Source organism: Dendrobium catenatum, unplaced genomic scaffold (assembly GCF_001605985.2).
Source record: "Dendrobium catenatum unplaced genomic scaffold, ASM160598v2 fragScaff_scaffold_847, whole genome shotgun sequence".
NCBI classification, from domain to species: domain Eukaryota; kingdom Viridiplantae; phylum Streptophyta; class Magnoliopsida; order Asparagales; family Orchidaceae; genus Dendrobium; species Dendrobium catenatum.
The window spans coordinates 3,114,822-3,141,195 of NW_021319309.1; the positions used below are offsets into that span (position 1 = coordinate 3,114,822).

The 26,374-nt window shown below is 34.8% G+C and overlaps 1 protein-coding gene across 5 annotated transcripts in view; it reads right to left on the reverse strand.

The window, feature by feature from the left end:
• LOC110113609 (inorganic phosphate transporter 2-1, chloroplastic-like) overlaps positions 1-19,275 on the reverse strand; it is a 24,177-nt gene extending 4,902 nt beyond the window's left edge. Inside the window, exons 1-3 of one of the 5 annotated variants that reach the window (XM_028696835.1) lie at positions 19,142-19,268; positions 18,551-18,978; positions 11,939-13,551 (exon numbers count right to left, since the gene is read on the reverse strand). In XM_028696835.1, the coding sequence (XP_028552668.1) occupies positions 13,424-13,551; positions 18,551-18,845 (423 nt within the window). In that variant the 5' untranslated portion in view covers positions 18,846-18,978; positions 19,142-19,268 and the 3' untranslated portion in view covers positions 11,939-13,423. Of the gene's footprint in view, positions 1-11,347; positions 11,434-11,938; positions 13,552-17,014; positions 17,240-18,550 lie in introns of those variants that run through there. The other 4 variants (XM_020846251.2, XM_020846249.2, XM_028696836.1 and 1 more) reach the window with 4 other exon arrangements.
• Between the last annotated feature and the right edge of the window lie 7,099 nt (positions 19,276-26,374).

Below are 26,374 nucleotides of genomic sequence, written 5' to 3' on the forward strand. Positions count from 1 at the left end.
TTTTCAGCAGTTTCTAGAATTGACCTTGTAATAACCGTTCGTACTGGACGAACCTAGTTCGTACAGGACGATCAGCTGTACGAAGACATTTTGTACACATATTCAAATAGGGTCGTTTCAGATCGTTTAAGTAAAATCGTCCAGGACGATCCACGATCGTACAAGACGATCCACTGCGTACAGAATTGAATACTTGCAGTTTTTGGGTGGTTTTTCTTGTCTTTTGTATAAATAGTCCAAATTAGACTGCCACCCAATCTTTTTATCATTTGATCTTCGTGCCTCTTGAGAGAATAGCCAAGGAGAGAGTGAAAGAGAGCATTCAAGGGAGGATTCCTACCACTGGAGCGAGAAGGCTTCACTTGAATTTCAAAGGTAAGAATCTCTACTTGTGAATTGGGATTACTTCACTCTTTTCTTTCTTCCTTCTAGATTCTTGTGAGAAGATCTGTCAAGGAGATCCGGTTCTCTGCCGACACTTGGAGAGTGTGAACAGCCGAAGGGTTTGCTGCCTACACTTGGAGAGTGTAAATAGCCGAAGGGTTCTCTGCCCACACTAGGAGAGTGTGAAAGGACGACGGTTCTCTGCCAACACTGGGGATTGTGTAAAAGGACGGACGGTTCTCTGCCAACACTGGGGATTGTGTAAAAGGACGGACGATTCTCTGCCGCACTGGGGAGTGGTGAAAAGTGTGTGTTGTAAAGGCTTCTCCGCCTTGCTGTGGGTGCAAAAGGAGAGTCACTATTGGTATTAGTGCAATACTCAAAGGGTGCCTCTGGGAAGTGGATGTAGGTCTGGTTTTAGACCGAACCACTATAAATCTGGTGTCATTTACTTTACTGTTTTTACGTTTCCGCACTTTAAATTTTAGTTTTAAAAATCTGTGGTTGAAAAATATTTTTCTAGAAAAACTTAAAAGAAATTTTTATTTCGGTTCAACTTAATTTTCAAAAGAGGACTTAAATTTTTTAAAGTACCAATTCACCCCCCTCTTGGTAGCCTTGGGACATTCACTTAGGTTTAACAACCTAATTACAAGACTCAACAGTTTCTAGGAAATTTCTATTTGCCAGAATGGCTGATAAAGGGTTCCTTACAATTTTCATCAGCTAGATCAAAGCTTGTATCAATGATATTCACTTTCAATTTGCCTGGATGGTGCTCTTAAGGTTTTTTCTCCTCTTCATCCGGGCTGAGACAAGGTTGTCCCCTTAGCCCCTACCTCTTTTGTATTATTATGGATGCTCTATCTTGCCTTATTGATTCTAATACTGATTCCCATGGTTTTGAGGGCTTCAAAACTAAAAACTTTCAATTGTCTCATCTTATATATGCTAATGATTTACTGGTGTTTGGGATGGCAGATTCTCTTAATTGTGCTAAGCTCATGAGAATTCTTAATCTATTTTCTATTCTCTCTAGATTGCAGCTGAACTTATACAAAAGTTCTATTATTGTTTCACCTTGTGTTTCATGCCCTAACGATATTTCTAATGCTCTTCAAATTCACAATTATTCATCTAAATTTATTTACTTGGTAATTCCTATATCTCTGGGCCGAACTAAGCTATCTAACTTTGCACCTCTGTTGTAGAAAGTTACTTCTTTATTATCAGGCTGGAAGGCTAGACCGCTGTCCTTTATAGGTAGACTGCAATACATCAAGTACATCATTATCAATATTGTGGCTTATTGGATCAGAAGCACGATCATTCCTAAATCCATTTGCAAGAACATAGGGAAGCTTTGTTCTAAATTTTTATACCATGGGGATTCAAACAGTAGACGCATTCATCTTATTTCTTGGTATAACACTTGTAAACAACATTCTTTTGGTGGGCTCGGTATTGCTTCATTACAAGCCTTAAGATTACTTTTAATTGTAGCATTATTATGAGATGTTATAATTATCCCTCTCCTCTTTCTAGGTGGTTGCTAGCTAGGTACTCCTCTCCTTGGAAACTTGTTTTGTCTAATGCCACGACATTCTGGAAAAGCATTTGCAACACTGCTGATGTAGCTAGGGAGAATTTTAGATTTTTTTTTATTTCACATAATAGCCCATCTCTATTTTTTGGAACCATTGGTGTTTGCGGGAAACCATCTCTGGCAAATTTCAAGATCTCTCTTTTAACACGGCCTACAACTCACAATTGGCTAGCTGGATTATTAATGGTACATGGTGTATTCCTAATGTTGGTAACCCTTCTTTAAGGAATTTTATTTTGAATCTTTACATTGCTACTGATAGTTTGAATCATATTGGATTGGACAATTTGGGAAATGCTACCCCAATGCTTGTGAGTTCTTGATATCCCCCTTGCCAACTGAGGAAGAAATCATCAACTTCCCCTCTGAAGATATTGTCGATGCTGTGGAAGAATGGGATCTGGCGCTTGTCGGATACTCTCTCGGTAAGAGACCTTTCTATGAGTCGCTCCTAAATGATGTTAAGAAGCTCTGGAACCTCAAAGGTAGCCTGAAACTTATCTCTCTTAGTGATTGCTTTTTCTTGTTCAAGTTCTCTAGTGCGGAGGGTTTTGAACTTGTTTGGTCAAGAGGTGCCTGGTTTATTCTTGGTAAACCTTTTATTTTTCAAAAATGATCTTCACACTTCTCTCCAAAATGTGAAGAGTTCACCTCTGTTCCAATCTGGTTTAAGATTCACGACTTACCTTTATGTTGTTGGACTCTAGTTAGAATTTCTAAATTATCTACTAAAGTTGGTTATCCGCTAGTTGTGGATGCACTCACTGCATTGAAGTCTAGGCTCACATATGCTAGAGTTTGCATCCAAGTTGATGCTTTGGCGACTTATCCTGAAATTATTCATATCTGTGTGGACGACAAGCTTTTTAATTTAAAGATTCAATATGAATGGCGCCCTACCCTCTGTGCCTACTGTAAATCCCTTAATTACTTGTCCTCAAATTGCTCTGCCAATCCAAACCTTGAACAACACTATACTTTCAACCCTCCTAGGGGTAGAAGTATTAGTCGCAGACCAAGGCCCCTTTCTCAAAACTCCAAAGGCCTACTTCCTCTTCCTAATTCTACACCCAAGGTTCTTGCCCACATTGTGGAACATGCTGACAAGGTAGGAGAGTCCTCTTTGGCAGTTGCTACTGATGATGCTATTGATGCTAATACCTCAACTTTACCTTCCACTAGCCATGTAGAACATGCAGATAATGTTGTTCTTAACTCTAATGCTACTGATGATCCTCTCCTAGGAGTTGAGACTGGTACAGCTATTCCTCCTAATAAACCATGCCCTTTCCTTGGATAATTTGACCTAACACCCCCTTTGGCAATAGCCAACATTTCTATCCCTAATTTAAACTCACTAACATCCTTAGTTTCTTCTTCCTCTGACTCAATTTTTCATACAACTGGACAAATCAATTCTAGAATAAACACCTCTAATAAATTTAGTGTCCTTCAAGACGCTAATGAAGCTGATTCTTTCTCCTCACTGCACTGTTATGAACAGGAAGATCCTAAAGGCTCCTCTGTTAACACTAAAATAGAAAATTCTAGTGCCACTAATTCTAAAGTGGTGAATTCTTCTGCTCCTCTTTCGAATAGACTTACTAGGGGGAAGGGCACCCGGAAAGGCCCTAACCAAAAACATAATTTCTTATGAATTGGCAGCTTGGAATATCAGGGGTTCAACAACCGTGATAAAGTTTTTTGTTGCAGGAATATGGTTCGTGAGCATGGACTTAACCTAATTTGTATTATAGAAAACTGCATTCTTTGTTCTAATCTTAAGGACTCTTGGTTTTGTTCAACGCACAGTGTTTTTAAACATGAACTCCATTTTAATAATTTTGAGCTGGCTTCTCCTGGATGTATTTGGATCAAATGGAACTCAAACAAGGTTTCATTCAATCCTATTTTCTCTTCTCTCCAAATGATTTCTGGTCATCTGACGGTGGGTCTCATACTCTTATGTTTCTTTCGATTGTTTATGCTTTTAATTCATTTGAGGAGCGATTTAAGCTCTGGGATGATTTGAGATTTACTAATCCTCATGGTTCATTTCCATGGGTGATGATTGGTGATTTTAACACCTGTAGCATGTAGGTTTCAGTCTGAGAAAAAAACGTGGGAACATCCTGGCATATGCTAGGTTGAAACCATTTAATTCATTTATTTTTTACACTAACCTGCTTGAGTTACCATCTTCTGGCAACTTTCATACATGGTTCAATCAAAGGAATGACAATCTTATCCATTTGAAGTTGGACCGTGTGCTAGTTAATGAAGCTTGGATTAATCATTATCCTAATTCCCATTGTACAGTGTTGAGCAGTCTTGTTTCAAATCATACTCCTCTTATACTCAAAGATGTTCATTTTAAGAAAACTCTGAAATGTTTTATGTATTAAAACTATTGGAGCCATTTGCCTAATTTCTAGAGCATTCTAATGAATATTTTTCAAACTTCTCACCAAGGGAATCCTATTGTTTGCTTTTACAAGAAGCTGAAAATGTTGAAAGGAGAGATCGAAGCAAAAGAAGGGGATTCATCCAATCTAATTGCAAATAAATGTGCTTCTTTAGCTGCCAACCAAGCTAGGTGTCAACTGTTGATTGATAAAGATCCTCTTAATAGAGAGCTTTGCGGTGAACTTAAAAAGATCAATGTGGACATTACTTTTTATAACTCTCTTCATGCATCCTGGGTTATCCAAAGATCGAAAATTAAGTGATTAAAAAATGGTGAGGAGGATTTTAAGTTTATGTATTCCAAAATTTGGAAAAGGAAAGCTTTCAATGGGAGCTCTCTTAATGCTGCTGCTCAACACTCTAATGAACCTTCTAATAGTAATCTCCAAAGCATCATCAACCACTTAAAAAATCTATACAACTCCACTCCTCCTGATTTAAATGACACTAGCCTCATTCCAAAAGGCAAAGTTATTCCTGCTACTGCTATTACCTCATTAGTGAGGCCGGTTACTAATGAGGAAATTCACATAGTTATTAACACAGGATGCTCCATCTCTGCGCCTGGGCCTGATGCGTTTAACTTTGATTTTTATAATAAGACATGGAGCATCATGGGTCCTTTAATTTGCAAGGCCATCAAATATTTTTTTAACAAATATTATTTGCCCATCAGTGCTAAGGCAACTACCATCGCTCTTGTTCCGAAGAAATCTCATGCTAAAAATTTACAAGATTTCCGGTCAATTGCCCTCTGCAATGTTTTCCACAAAATTATTGCAAAAATTTTGGCTACTCGTATGAAAACTATCATGCCTAAAATCATAGAACTTAATCAAGCTGCTTTCATCCCAAATAGGATTGCCACTAACAATCCATTTTGGCTAGGGAAATTATTAGTTTTTTTTTTTCAAAAAGCAATATAAAAAGGATCTTTTTTATGCAAAATATGATATCAGGAAGGCTATCGATATTATTTCCAAGAAATTTCTATTTTCCAGAATGGCTGATAAAGGGTTCCCTACAATTTTCATCAACTGGATCAAAACTTGTATCAATGATATTCACTTTTCAATTTACCTTGATGGTGCTCTTGAGGTTTTTTCTCCTCTTCATCCGGGCTGAGACAAGGTTGTCCCCTTAGCCCCTTCCTCTTTTGTATTATTATGGATGCTCTATCTTGCCTTATTGATTCTAATACTGATTCCCATGGTTTTGAGGGCTTCAAAACTAAAAACTTTTAATTGTCTCATCTTATATATGCTGATGATTTACTGGTGTTTGGGATGACAGATTCTTTTAATTGTGCTAAGCTCATGAGAATTCTTAATCTGTTTTCTAATCTCTCTGGATTGCAGCTGAACTTACACAAAAGTTCTCTTATTGTTTCACCATGTGTTTCATGCCGTAACGATATTTTTAATGCTCTTCAAATTCACAATTATTCATCTAAATTTATTTACTTGGGAATTCCTATATCTCTGGGCCGAACTAAGCTATCTGGCTTTGCACCTCTGTTGTAGAAAGTTACTTCTTTATTATCAAGCTGGAAGGCTAGGCTGCTGTCCTTTGCAGGTAGACTGCAATGCATCAAGTACACCATTATCAATACTGTACTTATTGGATCAAAAGCACGATCAATCCTAAATCCATTTGCAAGAACATAGGAAAGCTTTTTTCTAAATTTTTATACCATGGGGATTCAGACAGTAGGCACATTCATCTTATTTCTTGGTATAACACTTGTAAACCGCATTCTTTTGGTGGACTCAATATTGCTTCATTACAAGCCTTAAGATTTACTTTTAATTGCGGCATTATTATGAGATGTTACAATATTCCCTCTCCTCTTTCTAGGTGGTTGCTAGCTAGGTACTCCTCTCCTTGGAATTCTGTTTGTCTAATGCCACGGCATTCTGGGAAAGCATTTGCAACACTGTTGATGTGGCTAGGGAGAAATTTAGATTTTTTATTTCACATAATAGCCCCATCTCTATTTTTTGGGGCCACTGGTGTTTGGGGGAAACCGTCTCTGACATATTTAAAGATCTCTCTTTTAACACAGCCTACAACTCACAATTGGCTAGCTGGATTATTAATGGTACATGATATATTCCTAATGTTGGTAACCCTTCTTTTAGGAATTTTATTTGAATCTTTCCATTGCTACTGATAGTTTGAATCATATTGGATGGGACAATTTGGGAAATGCTAAGTTTAAAGATTTTTATTTATATTATTTTATTAATGAATACCAATATGCTTGGCACCATTTGATTTGGCATAAAAAACATTCTTTGAGGTACTCTATTTATTCTTGGCTGACTCTCAGAGGTGGCTTGAAAACTTGTGATGTCTTGGCTGCCAGGAACATTCCAGTTCTGGATAAATTCTTCTCCTTCTGTCACAATTTTGGAGACCACTTCACATATGATGTTTGAATGTGATTATTCTTTTAAGATGTCAGTAAAACTCATTCCTCCTTTCAGACGCATTTTTTCGGGCCTACCATCTATTTAGCTCTTCATCATATTGAAAATCTGGCTATGTCTAAAAGTAAAAGAATTAAACATGGTCTCCTTATCATCTTGAACGCTTCTATTTATTTCCTTTGGTTGGAGCGTAATAATAGAAGGTTTAAGTCAACTGCTTTATGTGTTAACTCACTTGCTAAGAAAATCTCTAAAGCTATTATTATCAAGCTATCAGGTTGGAAACATGGCAATGAGTCGAATGAGGTTTTGAATATGGAATACAACTGATGTGGTTTTACATGCATATTTGCTTAAATCTATCAACTTTCGTATGCATGGAGGGGAGAAATGTTATCTTTGTAGATGCCTTTTTGTTGTCTTTTATTACAACTACTATCATCTATTATGCTGATTGTGAATCTCTGTGCTAGGTTTGTTGGTGGCATCTTTATGATGCCCGACCTATATTTGGACGTGATCTGCTGATGTTCGGCTACTTCAGAGGCTTTCTAACTTTTGATAAGGTAGGGTTCTGGGCTGTGGACAATGATGACACACCTGTCATCTTCTTCTTTTTAGATGGTCTTCGGGCAACCAAAGAAGAAGCTTTCCTCGTATTATGAAAATCGCTACATTTCTGAGTCTCAGCCAGACAGATGTCTGTCTGAACAATCTATGCTCTCTTTATATTGTTCCTTTGTCTAGTTTTTAGACTCTTTTTATAACTGATCTTCAAAATTTTGTTAGGTTTTATTTTGTTACAAGGCTCTTTTTACACATGTAAGCAATCTTGTTATCAATAGAATGGGCTAAGGCCTCAATTTTCCAAAAAAAAAAAAAATCATAAATTAATTAAAATAATAATAATAATGAGGATTCTACCAAAAATACTTACTTGCAATAAAATGCACATCGCTACAGAGTGCAGAACAGCCAACATAAGAGCTACCCACCAACATAAATCAGATATTTTGTGCAACACAAATCAAATCCTCTATAGTTGTTAACTATATAAAGTATAATTAGTGATCTCTGCCATCTAATCTATTTTGGATGACTATGATTCTCCACTCGAAAGAAAATCCTGGCTATCTAAAACTGATTAGATGGCTATAATCAGCTTTAGATGGTAACTGTAGAAGATCGGAGGTCTGTTTGAGGTTTACCACTAAAAAAAAAACAAAAGGAGAAAGAGCCACTAAGCTATTCCAATTTAAAAAAATAGCTTTCTATTAAAAAAATTCTAAAAATCAAATAAATAATAATTATTTTTTCAATAAAATATTTTGTATCAATATTTTTAAATTATATGCTCACAATAAAAAAATTGATTTAGAGTTAAATGACATTGCACATACTAGTATTTCATGAACTTTTAGCACAACATATTAAGTTAACATAATTCAAATATATTTAATACTTCATTTGTTCATATATTTTGTAATTTTTTTAAGGTGAGCCATAAAGCAGTTAGTACTTTCGAACGTAAATTATAGAGAAGGAGAGACAGAACTTTCCCAATCGAGTAATTATTACGTCCAGACAAAAAATCGAAAATCCGGACGTATACCGAGCAATACCGAGTGCTCAATACCAAGTTTCAGGTGACGTGGCGCGTGATTATTGGTTTCTGGACACGTCAGATGACCTGACGTAATAATTGCTCCTCCCAATCAAACAAGCAGTTCAGCATACATTTTGCACACTCTTTAATCTTGAATATTTTATAATGTTGATTAAATATTGACTTTATTTTTATTTAAATGGCAAAAAATAATTAGTTTTTTTTCAACTCAACATGAAACTTATGATTATAAATTTCCCAAAAAAAAAAAAAAAACTTATGATTATAGTTAGTTATTGAGTCGAATTAAAGTTTGATAATTATAATTTACTCTTTTTTATTAAAATATGTAAATAATTTATTTTTCAATTTAATTATTTCATTTGACAAATAATATTTAATGATCATGTCATAACAGAATACTTCTCAATAGCATTATCAATTATTTTAGTGCTCAGCAGAGGGGTGCTTGCTCGACTGTGGCAATGGTTAGGGCATCTCCAACCGAAAATCTCATTTTTCACTCCAAAATGTAATGAAACTAAAAAATGATGTGATTAATCTCCAATCGAACTCCATTTTGCGCCCAGATAAATGTTTTTCTCCTTTTCGCATGTTTCTTCAGCAGATCCCGTAGATTTTATAGCGAAGGTGGCGTCATACTATTTACCCACAACCAAATATTGAAAGTTCTGCCTTTCCGTTAGAGCTCGTGAGCAACGTCATTCATGCGTTTGGAATTCGGTAGGAGATGGCCTTAGCTCTTAAGGGTTCCTACAGCGCTGCAGTTCGGATTTAGGGTAAAACTCTGAAAGCAATTGGCGTCGGGAGGTAAATCAGGAAGAAAGCTACAGTTGAATGATGCTATTGTCCTATAAGCAATCCATCCCCAATGCAGAAAGGAGGAAACCTTTACCTTCTTGGTTATCAAGAAGGAATGGAGGATTCTAGATAGTTGCATTACAAGTACAAGAGATAATCCGTCTAATTCCGATTGTTTATCCATAATGTTATAATAATCTTAACTGATTTGAGCTGCCAGCAATTGATCGTGATGCTATACCTTGAAGGACCTAAACAAACTCTACATATTTTGATGCCACAAAATCTTCTATCCCAGCATTATTTTTAGCAATTTTATCAGCTTTATAACTTCTCTTTTAGGGGCTGTTTGGTATCGGATTGGATTTAATTTAGCAGGATTTATTAAATCCTGAGGCTGCTAAATCTTGAAAACTGTTTGGTATGATAAATGTTAAATTCTGAGAAACTGTTTGACAACATATTATAGGATTTAAAACAGTTACTCATCTCTTCCCGCTTGGCCTAGTTATAGTCGTAGCATTTGTCATGGCATTTTGCGCAAAGCCGCGGTGTTGTTGATTGGGTTGTTTCGAATACAACAAACGAAATATACGAATGAAATGCCGGAGTCAGGGTGATACCTACGCAAAGAAGAGAGGAAGCCGGCAGGAATGCTACGGAAGTTGCGTACCAGGGGAGGAACACGCTTGGCTGAGCAACATTCGGAGCAACTAAGGCTACGGATGAGGTCGAAGCAATGCGTCTTCCATCTACATAAAGACTCTCGCAACAACTTCACAACACAGGCACCACAGGTATAAATCCAGTAAAATCCGGGAAAGAATGGAATTAGGATTTACCCGGATTTACGCGGATTTGCGACGTAAATCTGTAAATCCAGGATTTACGCAATCGCCCGATTTACAGTCGCGCAAAATACTGTTTTGCTGGATTTTGGGTAAATCTTGCTTAAATCCTTTGCCAAATCCGATACCAAACAGCCCCTTATTTTGAGATTGGAAGATTTTAATGTTTCTCTTACATCATTGTGTAGAAACTTGCTGCAACTATTATAGTTTAGTAAGTAATATTGAGTGGTAAAGGTTTGATAACAGTGAAATCATACAAGGATGCCAGTGATTGTTTATATTGGTTAGATCTGATCATGAGACTTTTGCATGATGATGATGCTGTAACAGTTGAAATCATTAGGTTTTCTCATTGCATACTTTCATTAAAACAAAATATTTTCTTGAATTAGTAATACTATATGAACCCTATGATAATTAAGTTTTTTAAAATGTTTCTTATTGATGAAGTCACATGGAAACTAAAATATGAAGTAGTCATTTTTGGATGTGCTTCTGCTAAAAAGCATTGAGGATTAGGTTTTGTTTGGGACGGTTTTTTTATTTTTTCTTAAAAATATTTTTTAATATAAAAATTAAAAATTTTGTACTAAATAGCTGCTTTAAAAGCATTAAAAAAGCCGTCCCAAATGAAACTGTAGTGTGGCTAAAGTACATCCAGTTTTTAGCATATTTTGAAATGTAACATTATCAGTGATCCTGGCCAGATAGGTACCTTACTAGTTACATTCTAACATGACAAAAGGCCAGTTAATAGCATAAAAAGTGAAAATGGAACTATAACTGTGAACACTAAATAAGTACATGGGTCGATACAGATGCTAGAAATTGAGAGTGATGAGGATCCAATAAATCTAAGAATAGTGCTTGGTGAATTGATTTTTGGAAAGGGAGTGCGTGCGAGTTGTATGTTTCAAGAATAGGATGGGCTTCACCGGTTATACGTTCTTTCTATTTATGTATTCTTTTTTATAGCAAAACTAGGAACAAAAGGTGTGCAATCTCGATGAATTACTTATGAGTTGGATTTCATTCAGAAATCATATATAAGAACCATTACATTTCGTCACTAATTGGTAAATGAATTTTGATTTTATCCTCCATCAACCAATAATGTTGAGGTCTTTACATGGTTAAAGAAAATTTGTTTGAAGTCCATGCACAACATAGGATGATATACTCTTTCTACTGCTACGTTAATACTAAAAAGGTTAAAAAATGAGAAAAATAAATAATTGGGAATTTAGGTATGCAAATTCAAGCCACCTGTAATGTACAAAAAGTAGATGGTTACAAAAGGGGTAATATAAGCACTAACTTTATTACTCATGAAGGCATATAGCCCACTGGTATCATCAGTTGCCAGAAGAGATTTAAATTTAGTTTTCTTTGGAACAGTTATATGTTTCATTAAGTACATAAATGGAGGCTAATTGGCATGTTTTTTTTATGTTCCTTATTACCAACTTTGTAGCGTCTCTCTATTTGTTTGAAGTTGAAATAAGAATTGAATGATAACGGCACGGTTTTAATATGGACTTTATAATTATGAAAGCATAATAATTGCTATTTCATCGATACAATAACCTTGCAGGTACAATCGGCAAGAAGATCCGAATGAACAAAGTTTTCACCCAACTGATACAAGGAACAAATGCAACTGATAATAGAAAAGTGAGATTATGACTTTGTTTGGGACGGCTTTTTTTCTGTTTCTTAAAGCAGCTTCTTAGTAAAAAAATTAAAAATTTGTACAAGAATACTGCTTAGGAAGCAGTAAAAAAGCTGTCCCACACGAAGCCTATGTCTCAATAAAATAGTGTAATGATCACTGTGGGGGCATAATCGAAGAATACAAATCAATGCACATGATGAGATTATGCTAGATAAATTTGAAATAATTTCAAAATATACCTCCATTGTTTGGAGGAGCTGAAGAATCAATGGTAGGTAAATGTGTTGGGTTTTATATGCTTGTGAGTTGTTGGTTTATGGGTCGGGCTTTGGCCTAGGCTCTATCTCCATAGTGGATCAGTTGCTTCATAAATAGATTTTGACGTTTCTTTGTTGTCATTGGTCTTTGGTCTTTGAGCCCATTTTGCAACCCATGTCCAATGGGATGCTATGCGAGCAAGCCACATGGGTTATTTTGTAAGCTTGTTCATGTCTTGGGCGTGTTTTAGGCCTTTATAATAGAAAATATGTAATATTTATCAATATCAATAATTAGCTCCATACTTACGCAAACATACATATTGGTCTCCACCATTGTTGATTTTCTTGCCTTTTCTTTTAAGACATTGTTTTGGGGTGGGTGTTGTGCATTCCAAAGGTCTCTCTTCTACACATGGCAAAGAGTTTCAAAGCTATGATCATGGAAGCGGCTTAGAATCCGTTATACTCAGATATTTAGGGTGTGAAGTTGGGAAAGGAAGGGGAAGAAGAAAGTTTCAATCCCCTAGACTTGGCTTTGAATTCTTCGGCATTCGGATACCTGAAAGAATGGAAGGTATTATGGAAAGGAAGATTGGAAGTGTGTTGTTCGGATGTTGTCAATATAGATGAGATAGGTTCTTGTTTAGGGCTTTACAATGTTGAATCATTAGGGAAGATTTAATTTGGGATTCCTCTCTTCATGATTAAGAAGAGATGGTTGAAGGTAGGCCTTTCTCTTAGTGGCTATTATACAGCTTCAAGGGGTGAAAGAGTGATAATAGATTCTTCAGATTGTGCCATCTTCTTGTTCTGGACTGTAAAGGAAGGGCGAGGCCGTTGATAAACTCAACCATCCAAATATACGGATAACCAACTTGAGATTGTGCTTATCTAAAATCATGCTAGTGGTGGACATGTGGATAGCAGTCAATAGGAAGTTAAAATATCTTTGTTTTAGTTTTATTAACTGTTTTGGTGTGAATGCAATTTCATTTTGTATAAATTGGTATCAAAGCCATGACAAATCTTGGAAGTTTATCGATTTGGAAGATATCGCTACCATGACTCACGAAGATAAACTATGACCATTGTTTAAAATTGAGCAATATGAGGCTCGCCTTAGCGCAATTCCAATGAAAAACGCCTCGAGGCTTACACCTCAAGCTTTTTTTATGAGGCTTATGCCTCAGCTTGGTTGAGATCCGCCTTAAGGCGCGTCTCGCCTTACTAGAGTGAGGTGTACGTCTCAACCGATTAATATATATATTTTTTATTAAAACTAACAAAAACCCTAAACTAAAGCCCATAACAAATCACGTCTTCATGCACCCTCAAGCCGTAACAACTTCCTCTCAATAGCCTCAACCTCTTGCCCACCTCCTTTGTCGTAGTCACCATGATCGTAGCAACTGTTGAGAATCACTTGAAGCTGCACACTACCACCACCACCTATAAAAATTTTGAGAGTATTATTTACATCTTTATGTTGAAGACAAATATTTATAAAAGAAAAAGATGATTGAAATAAATGAATAAGAAACAAATTGGGAGGCATTGAACTCCATAGGATGGGACATGGGAGAAATCAATTTGTTATGACAACGACTCAAATAAAGACCCCTCATTAATGACATTGCAGATGATTTCTGAGTTGTTGTCAATTCTATCAACTTTTTTTAGGAATTGAATGTTGATGAGTTGGGAACTAAGAATGAATGAATTTAGAGCTGAACTTAATGCTATAGGATACTTTTACGTGATTATAATATTTTATGTTGTTTTGTTTTTGTAATATTTGGATTTCAATTTTGTTTCACACAATCTATCACTTGTCACTTTACGTCTTGTGTAATTTATGTTTCATATATATGTCAATTTGTTATTTCATAGTCAAAAGAAAGTTAATATGTTATTATTTAACATATTATTTTAGTATTATATAAAAAATCACTTTTACTATTTATTTACAATTTATGCAATTTTTTTAATTTTGAGGCTTACACCTCAAAACGCCTTGAGGCTTACGCCTCGCCTTACGAAAGAAAAACGTCTCAATACCCTATTACGCAATTTTAAACCTTGACTATGACAACTAAAGTATTCAGATGCGGGCATTGAGCGCACAAGATGTATGGGAAGTCGTTGAGAACGGCTTCATCTAAACAACATATATGGTGGGCATGACGATGAACCAACTAAAGGCGTTGAAGAAGATGAGAGCAAAGGATAAAGCCGCTCTCTACCTGCTATATCAAGCAGTAGAAGAGTCGAGCTTTGAGAAGATTGCTGGAGCGACAACTTCAAAAGTGTTCAAAGGAGCTGATCGTGTCAAACAAGTGCTCCTCCAAACTTTGAGAGGCGAATTGGAAGGGTTGAAGATGAAAGAGTCAAAAGGTGTATTTGATTATATCAAGCAAAATGGTGAGATGTTGAATGATGTCTGAGTAGTGGAGAAGATATTGTAGTCATTAACCAACAAGTTAGAGAATGTTGTATGAGTGATCGAAGAGTCAAAGGATCTCAACACACTAATTGTTGATGAGCTTGTTGGCTCTCTCTCAAGGCACATGAATAATGAAAGGAGGAAACACTCGAAGAAGTTTTTCAATCCAAGACGAAAATTAAAGATGATAAGGTACTATATTCTCAAAATTCTCGTGGAGAAGGACAAGGAAGAAGAGATTGTGGAAATGATCGTGGTGAAAGAAGTTGTTGTCATGGAAGACATTATGAGGTGGAGCAGTCAAATCAACAAAATTGGCTAGGCTAAGGACAAGCTCGTGGAAGAGGCGTCCATCTCAACCACTCGAATGTCAAATGTTATGAATGTGGCAAGTATGGTCACTATGTGAAGGACTGCAACTTCGACAAGTGTTACAATTGTGGAAAATTTTGGAACTACACAAAAGATTGCTATGGCGAGAATAAAATTGAAGAGAACACTACTCTTGTCATAGAAGCAGAGACGAAAGATGGGATTCTCATGTAAGCCTGTGATAAAGAGAACACCAACGGCGAGGCGACTTGGTATCTCAACATTGGTGCTAGCAATCATATGTGCGGTTTTGTTCAAAGAAATGCTGGTGTTGAAGATGGGCATGTGTCATTTGGACATGCATCAAATATCCAAGTGATAGGTCAAGGTACAATCTCTTACTTATGAAAAGATGGCACGAAAGGGTTAATTGAATGTGTATTATGTGCTTGATATGAAAAGCAACATTTTGAGTATGGGGCAACTCATGTAGAAAGGATACTCAGTGTTTATGAAAAACCGAGTACTACAATTGATGGACAAGAAGGGGTGGCTTGTTAAACAAATTAAGATGTCAAAGAACCGAATGTACAAGATCAACCTTAGTTATGTATGAGAAAGATGCTTGCATGTTGATGTAGAAGACAAGGCGTCTCTATGGCATTTACGATTCATCCATTTGCAGTACGGAGGCCTACAAAAATTGTTGAGAAGGAGAAGGTGTATGGACTGCCAGAGATAGACTATACTGACAAGATTTGTGAGGAGTGTATACTTGGGAAACATACGAGGAATTCATTTTAGAAGAAGGTGAAATATCGAGCATCAAGTATTCTCAAACTAGTACACACTGATATTTGTGGTCCAATCACCTTGAGTCTTTTAGCGGTAAAAGATACTTTATTCCTTTTATCAACGACCATTCCAAAAAACATTCGTTTATTTTTTGAAGGAAAAATTCAAGGCGCTCAATGTATTTAAGAAGTTCAAAGTCATGGGAAAGAATACAACTAGCAAGTTCATTAGAGCATTGCGATCTGATAAAGGTGGTGAATACAACTCAACGGATTTTGCAAGTTATTGCGAGAAGCAAAGAGTAAGAAGGACGCTAATTGCACCATACTCTCCCCAACAAAATGGTGTGGCATAGAGTAAGAATCGGATCATTCTTGACATGGTTCGGTCAATGCTGAAGAGTAATGAGATGCCTAAAGAATTTTGGGCGGAAGCCCTGCAATGCTTAATTTACATACAAAACATATTTCCACATTTGTAGTTAGAAGATAAAAAACCACAAGAGGCATGGAGTGGTCAAAAACTAGCATTCTTGCATCTCAAAATATTTGGTAGTGTGGCCTATGCACACATTCCGGATCAACAAAGAACAAAGCTAGAAGACAAGGGCAAAAAGTTTGTATTCATTAGGTATAACGAGAAAACTAAAGACTACAGACTACTCAACCCAATAAATACAAAATGTACGCTCTTTATAAAAGTTGAAATGAGTAATTCATCACAATCAATTTTAACAAGAAAATAATGAGTAGTTCATCACAATCAATTTTGATAAGAAAACAATGTTAGGGAACTCTTAGTGTTCACAGCATGGAAGAGTACCATTTTTTTTTGGCTTTTTATAGTTTCTCCATTATAGCAATTTGAATTCACAAGCTAAAAGTCTATTACACAAAACTGAAATTCTATAGCATGAGTCAAGCTAAACTCTAACTTGAAGGGACTTGAGCTCGAGTTCTCTTATGCAGACCCCTATTAAACGGCCTTCATCTCATTGCGTTTGAAGCCCGTTTTTACTATCAAATTGGGTCGAGCTCATGTTAGAACTATTGACTCAATTGGTGGATAAGGAGAAGAGTTGCAACTTATTATATCAGTAAGGAAGCCTATGCTGCAGAAGCATAGATTCGGTGATAATAGTTCAATTCAGCTACGAACCCTAAACTTAAAAATCAATAATCTTAGTTTTCTTCTTAAAGAAGAATTTTTGTTCGTAATGTGCTACAAAATTTTTTGGATCTTCTTATATAAGTTTATATTATTTAACAAAAAAATTATGGATTTCCTATTACAAGTAAACCTCAACTTGCTTTTTCAACTAATTAACACATAACAAGGAAAAGAAAACCCTTTTCGATTTGAAATAGAAATTTATAAAGATGAGATAAACAACAACCATCATATATCAAACACAAAAGCATGATGTCAAGCACAAGAACATATATGAGAACTCTTATATACAATCAAAGTTCTAGATTTAATATTCTAGTGGACAAATAAACATATAAATTGATAGTTCATAAATTGTTCTTGTGTCAAAAGGTATTATGCCAATGTAAACTCCAACAATGATGAATATGTCAATGCCTACAACAAAAGTGAAAATGTCATTGGCAACTACAATGATCATTACATTGATGGTCCACTCCATACTCCAAGTTGCTAACATCTTAGATATGCCATCAACTTAATACATCATTAAAATATGATTTAAAATACCAAACATATAGCTCATTAATAAAATTTATAATTTAAGTGGAAAAATTTTTATATTATTATTTTGTTGAAATATTATCATATATTTTTATATTCATATAGTTATTTAGTAAGTTTTAAAAGGTCATTATCTTGCTTGATTAAGCAATGGCTCTATTACAAATAACAACTAACTAAATAAATACAAAGTGTAATATTTGTCATATCTATCCTAAATACTATGATAATATTTCAGCAATAGCTCTTGCAAACAATCCATTGTTTCATGTCGGGAAAAAAATACATTGAAATTGATTCTTACTTTGTTTGTGATTGTATTAAAAAAATCAAATTATTATTCATCGCATATTCAAGATTAGATTGCTGATATATTTACAAAGGCTCTATCTATCAAACTGTTCACCATGCTTTAGAGACAAGTTGACGCTTCATGAGTCCAGTATCAACTTGCGAGGCGATGTCAATAGTACTTCCACTAGCCATCAAGATATTTCAAAATCTATTTTATGTCCACCACTTTCTGTACTTGGACAATCTCTGCCACTCCTTGACAAACAACCAAGTGCATCCTCGTCGTTCAAGTTGAAATGCCACTATTACAGCATAACTGAAATACACCTTTATTATGATATGTATACAATATTTTGCTACAATAAAATTGTACGAAAAGTTGGTAAGAAATGTGGGAGACTTGTTGAGCTTCTAGCCCTCTTTCTCCCTATTCAGAGCTTCTAGCCCTCTTTCTCCCTATTCCCTATTTTCTGTTTTACTATTTTGTGTATTATGTGGGTCAATACAGATTATTAAATTTTTACACTTCCCTTTTCAGTTATCGTGTAATGCGGTTCTAAGAGAAAAACTCTAAAATTTGAAACCCAAGTGACTGCATGCCAAATCTAACAATCCTAGCATTCCTTAATACTAATAAGTGCTATGAAGTGCGGACAAGCAAACATTTTTCTAAGCAGGTGGAAGGCGTTGGTGTAAAATTAGCAACACAGTAAAGGCATTGCCATTACAATTCCAACTCTTCATCTGCTCCAAGTTTAACAAAACAAATATAATTCTTATAGAGATAAAGAATAAACAGAATTAAACAATCGAAGCTCAACAGATATTTTAAAAAAAAATCAAAACAGAGAAGCATTTGAGGAATAAACATAAGTGGAAAAAATAACAAACCTGCAACAAAGTATCTGAAGTAGCCAATTGACGAAAGAAGCCCAGCAAACAACAACGAATTCTTCCCCTGAAACACCGACGCCACAAGGACCCTCTTATGCATAGTACTTGTCACATGAGTTCCCATTGAGAGCGCCCCAAAGAACTCCAGAACCGACGCAATCGCTACTTCCAGCAAAAGTGAAAGCGCCACGAAGTCCTCCGACGTGCCCATCCCATTAGCCACATCATTAGCTCCAATGTTCCAACCCAGGTAGGACAGAGCCCTAATCTTCGCACTTGTCGCATATGTCATCGACCGTATCACAAGGGGTAAGCTTAGCGTTTCCAGCACTAAGCAAGTGCAGGCCGCGTAAGCCACCCGGTCGGGATGAGATTCATAAGGCCCGCACTATATTTCATATATATCTAACAGGAGATTGAAAGATCTTACGCCAATTTAAAGGCGTAGAAGTCGATAGAAGTTTAGGATATACGAAAAGTGTAACCGATAGGATGCCAAAACAAAGGGTAATTAACGAGCTAAACATAGACGAAGAGCAGTAATTTATGACGAATGGTTATAATCGAAAGGACTCAAATGACGCGAACCTGAAGATGGCAGAGAGGGGAAGACAAGAGCAAGTTGCAGTCGGAAGAAGAACTTGACAATAAACAGCCGAAATGGAGGAGAAGCGTAATTTCAGAACCCAACGTCGTCAAGAAGAAGAGCTTGTCGAACCGGGGCCGAACCATCTTCACTTTTGAGGGGCAAATACAACAAATAAATATAAAAAAATTATATATCTATATATTACGAAAAAAAATAAGCAAGAAAAAAAAAAATGTAATTAATCTGTTATGAAAAACATGAAAGAAAATATTAGAATTAAATATGAAGAAATATATAGATATTTTAGGACAAATTAGGACAAAAGAGTTTTTTAGGGGGGCAAAAGTAATTTTTTAGGAGAGGCAAAAAATATTCTCTCCTATTAAAAAAATTTTTGAGGGCCCCCCTAAGGAACATATGGTTCCGCCACTGTTGTCTAACCGGTAAGCAAGACTACGAAGAGTTGTGGAGGGTAAGAACTCACATAAATAGTTTGAGTAAATTAATAGTCATTTAACTAATTAATGCATAAGATATTTTTAATTTTATTAATTATTCATGATATAATGAATTAACATGATAATATTTGAAGAATTAAAATAAAAGGTTAAATTTTGATATGAGTGAAAACTCAAGACACTTTTATCATAGTAGTATATATTGTATTGATTTATGGTCTATTTGAGATAGGTGAAAAAATAGAATTGATTTCATAAATTTTTTTGAAGGATTAAAATAATCCTCAACTATATAAAAATATTAATTTGATCTCTTAATTTGTTAAATAGGAACCAAATAATCTTTTTGTGAGATTATTTAGGTCTCTGTTTAAAAACTTTGTTAACTAAAGTAGAACATTTAAATAGATGGAGACCATTTTGATCATTGGTGAAGACTCAGTGACCATTTTAGGCTTCAATTGGGGCAGGTTCCTCAATGTTTTCTAAAGAAATTTTTTAATATTAAAAGTTTTTGAATTAAAAAATTTTCAACAATAAAACTATTTTAGAAAACAGTAACAAAATTGTCCCAAATAAAGTCTTAGATTCGTACTGTTTCTTAAATCAGGTTTCTAGTACAAATTTTTTATTATATTAAAAAGCTGATTTAAGAATCAGTAAGTAACTATTTCAAACAAAGCCTTATTAGTCTTTTATCTTTTTGAGATATGTTTAGTCTATTTATAATAATTAAAAAATATTTTTCTAAAAGAAATTCATTCTCATCTTTATAAAATAAGTTTAGACAAACGCTTGTACTCATATTTATTTAATAAAATTGGGCACTGCCCTCATTTGAAAAAAAAAAACAAAATAAAACCCCTATCTCATCTTTTTTTTTTTGGAAAATTTTCGGGACAAGCCCGTATATAAAAAAAAATAAACTACACGTAAAATATAGAAAACTCCACCAAAAAAGAAGTAAGATCAAAAAGAGCCCAAAACTATAAAGGAAAAACAGAACAAAAACAAACACTAAAGAGTTCAGTATTGCAGAAAATATAGTGAAAACCCAAAAAAAAACTATAACCAAAAAAGAAAGAAGCGAAGCCCCCTTCTGCCAGGACTCAGTCAAAAATAAACATTCAGCTTGAAGAGTCTGGGAAAAGAGTTCCCAGTTGTCCGAAGACCATCCAAAGGTATAGCTGAGCAATGTTGGACCTAAGAAGCAAGGCACAAGAACCTGGAATTAAATCGGAGGTGATAGAGAAAGAAAAATTGCATTCAAAAAAAGAGATGTGAAGTGCTCTAATAGTCAGAATGACACAATGAGCAATTCAAGTCAGACCGAAATGTTATGATTATGAAGAGAATCTGCAATTTTTAGGCTTGTTTGTGCTCTTCAGATCCAATTGAATGAATGATCACCAGCTGCAGCTTCTCATTTTTCATCTTCATTTTGTGCAATTTTTTATAAATACAAAGTGCTTTGCCCCTAATTTTTCAAAAAAAAAAAATCAATCAATCACTGAGCGAAACGCTTTTGTTTGGAATCTTTAGCGTTCTCGGATTCCACCGCTGGCGTGCTCGTCACATGCTACGTCGTGGGCGCAGCTGCCCAAAAATTTCGGCAGACAAAGCGACAAAACTTCACGGGAGAATCTCTGCCAGCCCAACCACCCTCTGCTCCCCAGCCTTTCTTAGTGTGTGACAGCCTGACACTTCTTCTTGCTTCGTACCTCGCGCACTACAACGCGCAGCAATGCGCCAATCCATTAATTGTTAAAGAACAAACACTCCACAATAGCATTTGTAGTTGAGTCAAGTTTGATCGAATTCGACTCATTATTTAGCTCACAGTTAACTTTATCGCACCACAAGTTCAACATTGAGTGCTTGTTTATTAAATAAGTTCGAGCTTGAGTTCAACCTAGTTCGACTCGAAAGTTTGTTGAGTCACTTAATTAATTTAAAATATATTTACAAATTAATTTGAATCATCGTTATATGATGCATTTTAATTTTTTTAAATTAGTTATATATTATAAATTAAAAATTTTAATTTAAAACTAATATATCGAGTTCAATAATAGAGTTAAAATCAAGCTTTTCATATGAGTTCGTCGAGCCGAGCTCGAGCCTATAAAGTTTTAACGAATTGAGCTCGAGCTTAGTGAATAAGCTCAAGCTCGCAGGAACTATATAAATTGAGTTCGATTAAGAAGAACTCGACTCAACCCAACTAATTTTCACTCTTATGAGTGATTGTAAATTATATATATTTATCACTATTTTTAAATTTAAATATAATACATGATACATCTTAAATTTTAATATATTTATTTTAATTCATATGAAACTATTGCTAAATAAACATTGTTGTTGCTTGCAAAACATTCGTGGCGGTAGAGATATTAGGAGCTTAATGTCTTAGCTTCTAAATAAACATTGTTGTTGCTTGCAAAACATTCGTGGTCGTAGAGATATTAGGAGCTTAATGTCTTAGCTTTGTACAATGATCTAGCACATTGACAAATAAGAGGGGATGCAATAATCATAAGATATATTTGCTTTCAATTGGAAAATTCGAAAAGGGGAGAAATAATGGGGACTTGCCCGGTTGAAATGATTCCACTATTATTGATTACAAATGATATCCTTTTTTGGGGCAATGTATTGGCTCAATGTAGCAAATATACATTGTATAGAATACATTACATAGTTGAAGTTGGGAGAATCCTATGATAAGAGAGATATCATCAAGAGAGTGTTGGCCTATTCATTTGATCAGCAGGATTGTATTTGGGCGACAGAAGTCGAAGGGCTCGTATTCGGGTGTGGTGGTGTGAGAGACCGTAGTCGACAAGCAATGGAGGTCTGATGGATCATAGTTGGGCGATAGAGGTCAGAGGGACTGTAGTTAGCAGGCTATGGTTGTCAGAAGGATCACAGCCTTGTGACAGTGGTCATAGGGATCATAGTCAATGGGCTGATAAGGTCAAAATGATAGTAGTTGGGCAACGATGGTTGGAGGAATTGTAGTCAACGGGCAACAATAGTTGGAAGGATTGTAGTCAGGCGACGATTATTAGAGGGATCATAGTTGGTAGGCAACAGAAGTCAGAAAGATCATAATGGGGCGAAAGTGGTTGGAGGGACTGAAGTCAACGAGTGATGGAGATAGGGTGAAGAGCCCGCAATGGTGGCCGGACAAATGTCTGATGAAGATTGTCAAGAGGAGGTCTAGCAGTGGTAGCGAGGCTTTGAGGGTTCGTCGATGGTGGTACCAGGGTGGAGCTTCATAATTCTTCATGTCTCTAAGCTCTCTTGAGTCTCTAGTGCATGGTCCAAGCCTCATCCTCCTTTATGTAGAGAGAGGATGTCTATTTATAGATTTTGAGAGTGACTTGATATGTGAATATGAAAAAGATCCGAGACAAATTCGGAGTGCTCCATCAGACAACCCATATTCATTCTCTCGATCATGGAGCATTAATCAAGCATTTAAATACCTTAATGATGTCAAAACTAAACAATATTGGGCTCGTTGGATTTTTCTTGTCGAGATGCATAATTTGATTATAAGCATGCCATATTTGTATATCATTTGATTATCTAATTAATACTTTAGATCTTTCAACTCTGTTTTAAACCTTTGATTTGTCTCATTTGAGCTTAGATTGGATATATTTTTGTGTTGTTGGGTTCCTCTCTCATTCAGTTTGACTATGAATTTGTTGAAATGGGTGTTCAGATGTTTCGTAAATTAAATTTTGAAAGTTTCCATTTAAGATATGTATCAAGATTCATGACCGATCAAAACAATTTTTGATGACGTATCAATTATCATGCTAACTTTAAATTCAAATAATGAATTTAAATTATTTTATTTGTAATTTGATAATGTATGAAAATAATTTTATTTAATGATAAATTATGTATATTGTGAACATTAATTAAGAATTAGAATCTCAAAGCACTCAAAACGGTAGATCATTTTTTTAAAAAGTTATTTAAAAGATCAAGTATATTTTAAATTTATAAATTTACACATTCAAAATGATTGTCTCATTACGGTGATATTTTCAAAATTTTCAAATTACATAAACATTTGGGCTCTGAATTAGTCAAAATGGATTGAAATGAAATATATTGGTTTTCCCATCATAAATATTTGATGGAATATTATTCATGTGAAAAACATTATGGGTTTTATTATATTTTATTTGAGTATATAAGATTTGATTTGTAGTAATGATATATCATCTAAAAATTCAACTGATCTGACATAAATCTTGATAATATTCAAATTAAATTTTTTTTGGAATCAAATTTAAGTACATCCGACGAAAAGTTGAACTGAGTGTCTCGATGAGATAATCATTACGACGCAAAAGTAGATCTATTTAAGTTAAAATAAGCCCAAATCAAGCACTTATGTGTATATTTAAAATTTTCAAGACATTAATTAGAAAACCAAATGATTATCAAATTTAATATGCTTATAATTAAATCTAGTGAGAAAAATCCAACATGTCCAATATTTCTTAATCCCAACATCATTAAATCACATAAATGCTAAAAGAATGATATATTAGCAAAAATCAATATGGGCTGTATGATGCGGTGTTTTAAATTTTGACTATATTTATGAAGCTTGTGTCACAGTCCAACTCAATAAGATCTACTAATGGGACCAATCCATGATTATAAATAAAAGCTATAACGAGAAAAAAGTAGATCGGTCTAAGTTAAAATGAGCCAAGATCAAGCACTTGATGTATATTTAAATTTTTCAAGACATTAATTAAAAGACCAAATGATTATCAAATTTTATATGCTTATAATTAAATCTAGTGAGAAAAATCCAACAAGTACAATATTGCTTAATCCCAACATCATTAAATCACATAAATGCTAAAACAATGATATATTAGCAAACAATCAATATGGGTTGTATGATGTGTTTTAAATTTTGATTATATTTATGAAGCTTGAGTCACAATCAAACTCAATAAGATCGACTGATGGGACCAATCCATGACTATAAATAAAAGCTAGTTTTAGAATTTTCAAATTTTATCTTCCAATTTAAAATTTTAAAATGATTACATACTACATAGCTACTAAAACATTCAAATGATAAAAAAATAAATTCATTTAGAATATTTGCTTTTGATTCATCATCAAAATAGTATATATAATCACGATGTATGACTATAAACAAAAGATATAGAACATAGTAAAAATAACTGATCCTAACTGCACAATCAAAACAGAATAATGCATATACACTAAAATCAGATACATAAAATTACCACTAAATCGAATAAATTCCTTTCTAAGATTGTGAAAATAAAATGTAAAATCACAGTGAGCTAAAACAATATAGCAGATGTCACATTTTTAATCAATCTAAATTTTTAAATCATTTTATTTATTAAATATTCACTGAGCATTACAAGTAAAATCATTCACCAGCCTAATCAAGACATGCGTATGATCCAACACCGTAACTTAGAAATCACCATTCATTTGAAAAAGAGCTTACAGATAGAGTCAAGGGAAGGCCGTTGCAAGGGGAAAAAACCAACCAAAGTGAAATTAAGGGGCGATGCTAGTAAGAGGGTCTCCTCCTCCGAAATCCAAAGAGAGGGCAAACCTCGAAAAACAAATGATTTTAACTTCGGAAAACAAGCTTCAGAATTATTCCCAGATAAAACCTCAAAAAATGAACGCGATTTCAATGAAGAATCCAAAGAACTAGGATGTTTCAAAGAACTAGGATCTTTCAAGCATTTCACTGCCATTCCGGCCGCAGCGGACCGGAGGTGGACGAAACTGGAAAAGTGATCGTGAAATCGCAAAAAATAAGGAGCAATGAAAAGGAAAAAAAACTTCCTTGAAAAGTACACCAGCACAGCAGCGACTAGTGCCGCAAAGACATAACCTTAGTGGAGCAAGGCAGGAGTGGGGGATGACTCATATTTAGCTCATTATATGTGGTTTAAATATTTTTAGGTAAGGGTATAGGATTAGGATAATAAGGCTGGTCAAGATTTCTTATGTTAAGTTCCTTTTTGTTTTAATTATTATTTTGTACTCAGGAATAAAAGGTTGTGTTGTGATTGTATGATTCATGAGTAATATATATGATAATTTTGGGAGCAATGATAATATACACTGTAGGAAAGTCAGCAATTTATAATGGATTCACGACAGACTTTTGATAGATTATTTTTTGTCGAAAATGGTGTTGGATTTGAAATGAAAATTTGACGTTTTTTTTTTTTTTGCAGCGGAGATGGCCATCGTAAATCTGCCACAAGCTGAGTTATAATATAAATAAAAAATCTCTCTATTGGGTTTTGCCTCCACAACGGAATAGAGAAGGGAATTATTTTACAAATGGCATAGGTTCGAATTTCGGGCAGGCCGGTTAGTATGTTTTGTTGCTCAGGTAGGGTAGTGGGTAGACGATTAGGCGCTCGGGCAGGGAAGCGGGCAGCGAGTCAGTCTCAGGCAGGGGTAGCTAGTGAGGTTCAAATTCATGATTTTTTTAATTCACCGCAAATTCGTCACAAATAATTTTGACTCAATCTCAAATTCATCACAAACGGTAACTTTTCGGTAGTGATATATATATATATATATATACTAGTATAAATGCCCGTGCATTAAATGCACGAGACTAAAAATTTTAAAATAAAAATTTATATTATAAATATTTTAATTTTATTATTATTATTAAGATGAAAAAAATTATTATTATAAATAATTATAATCATTCTT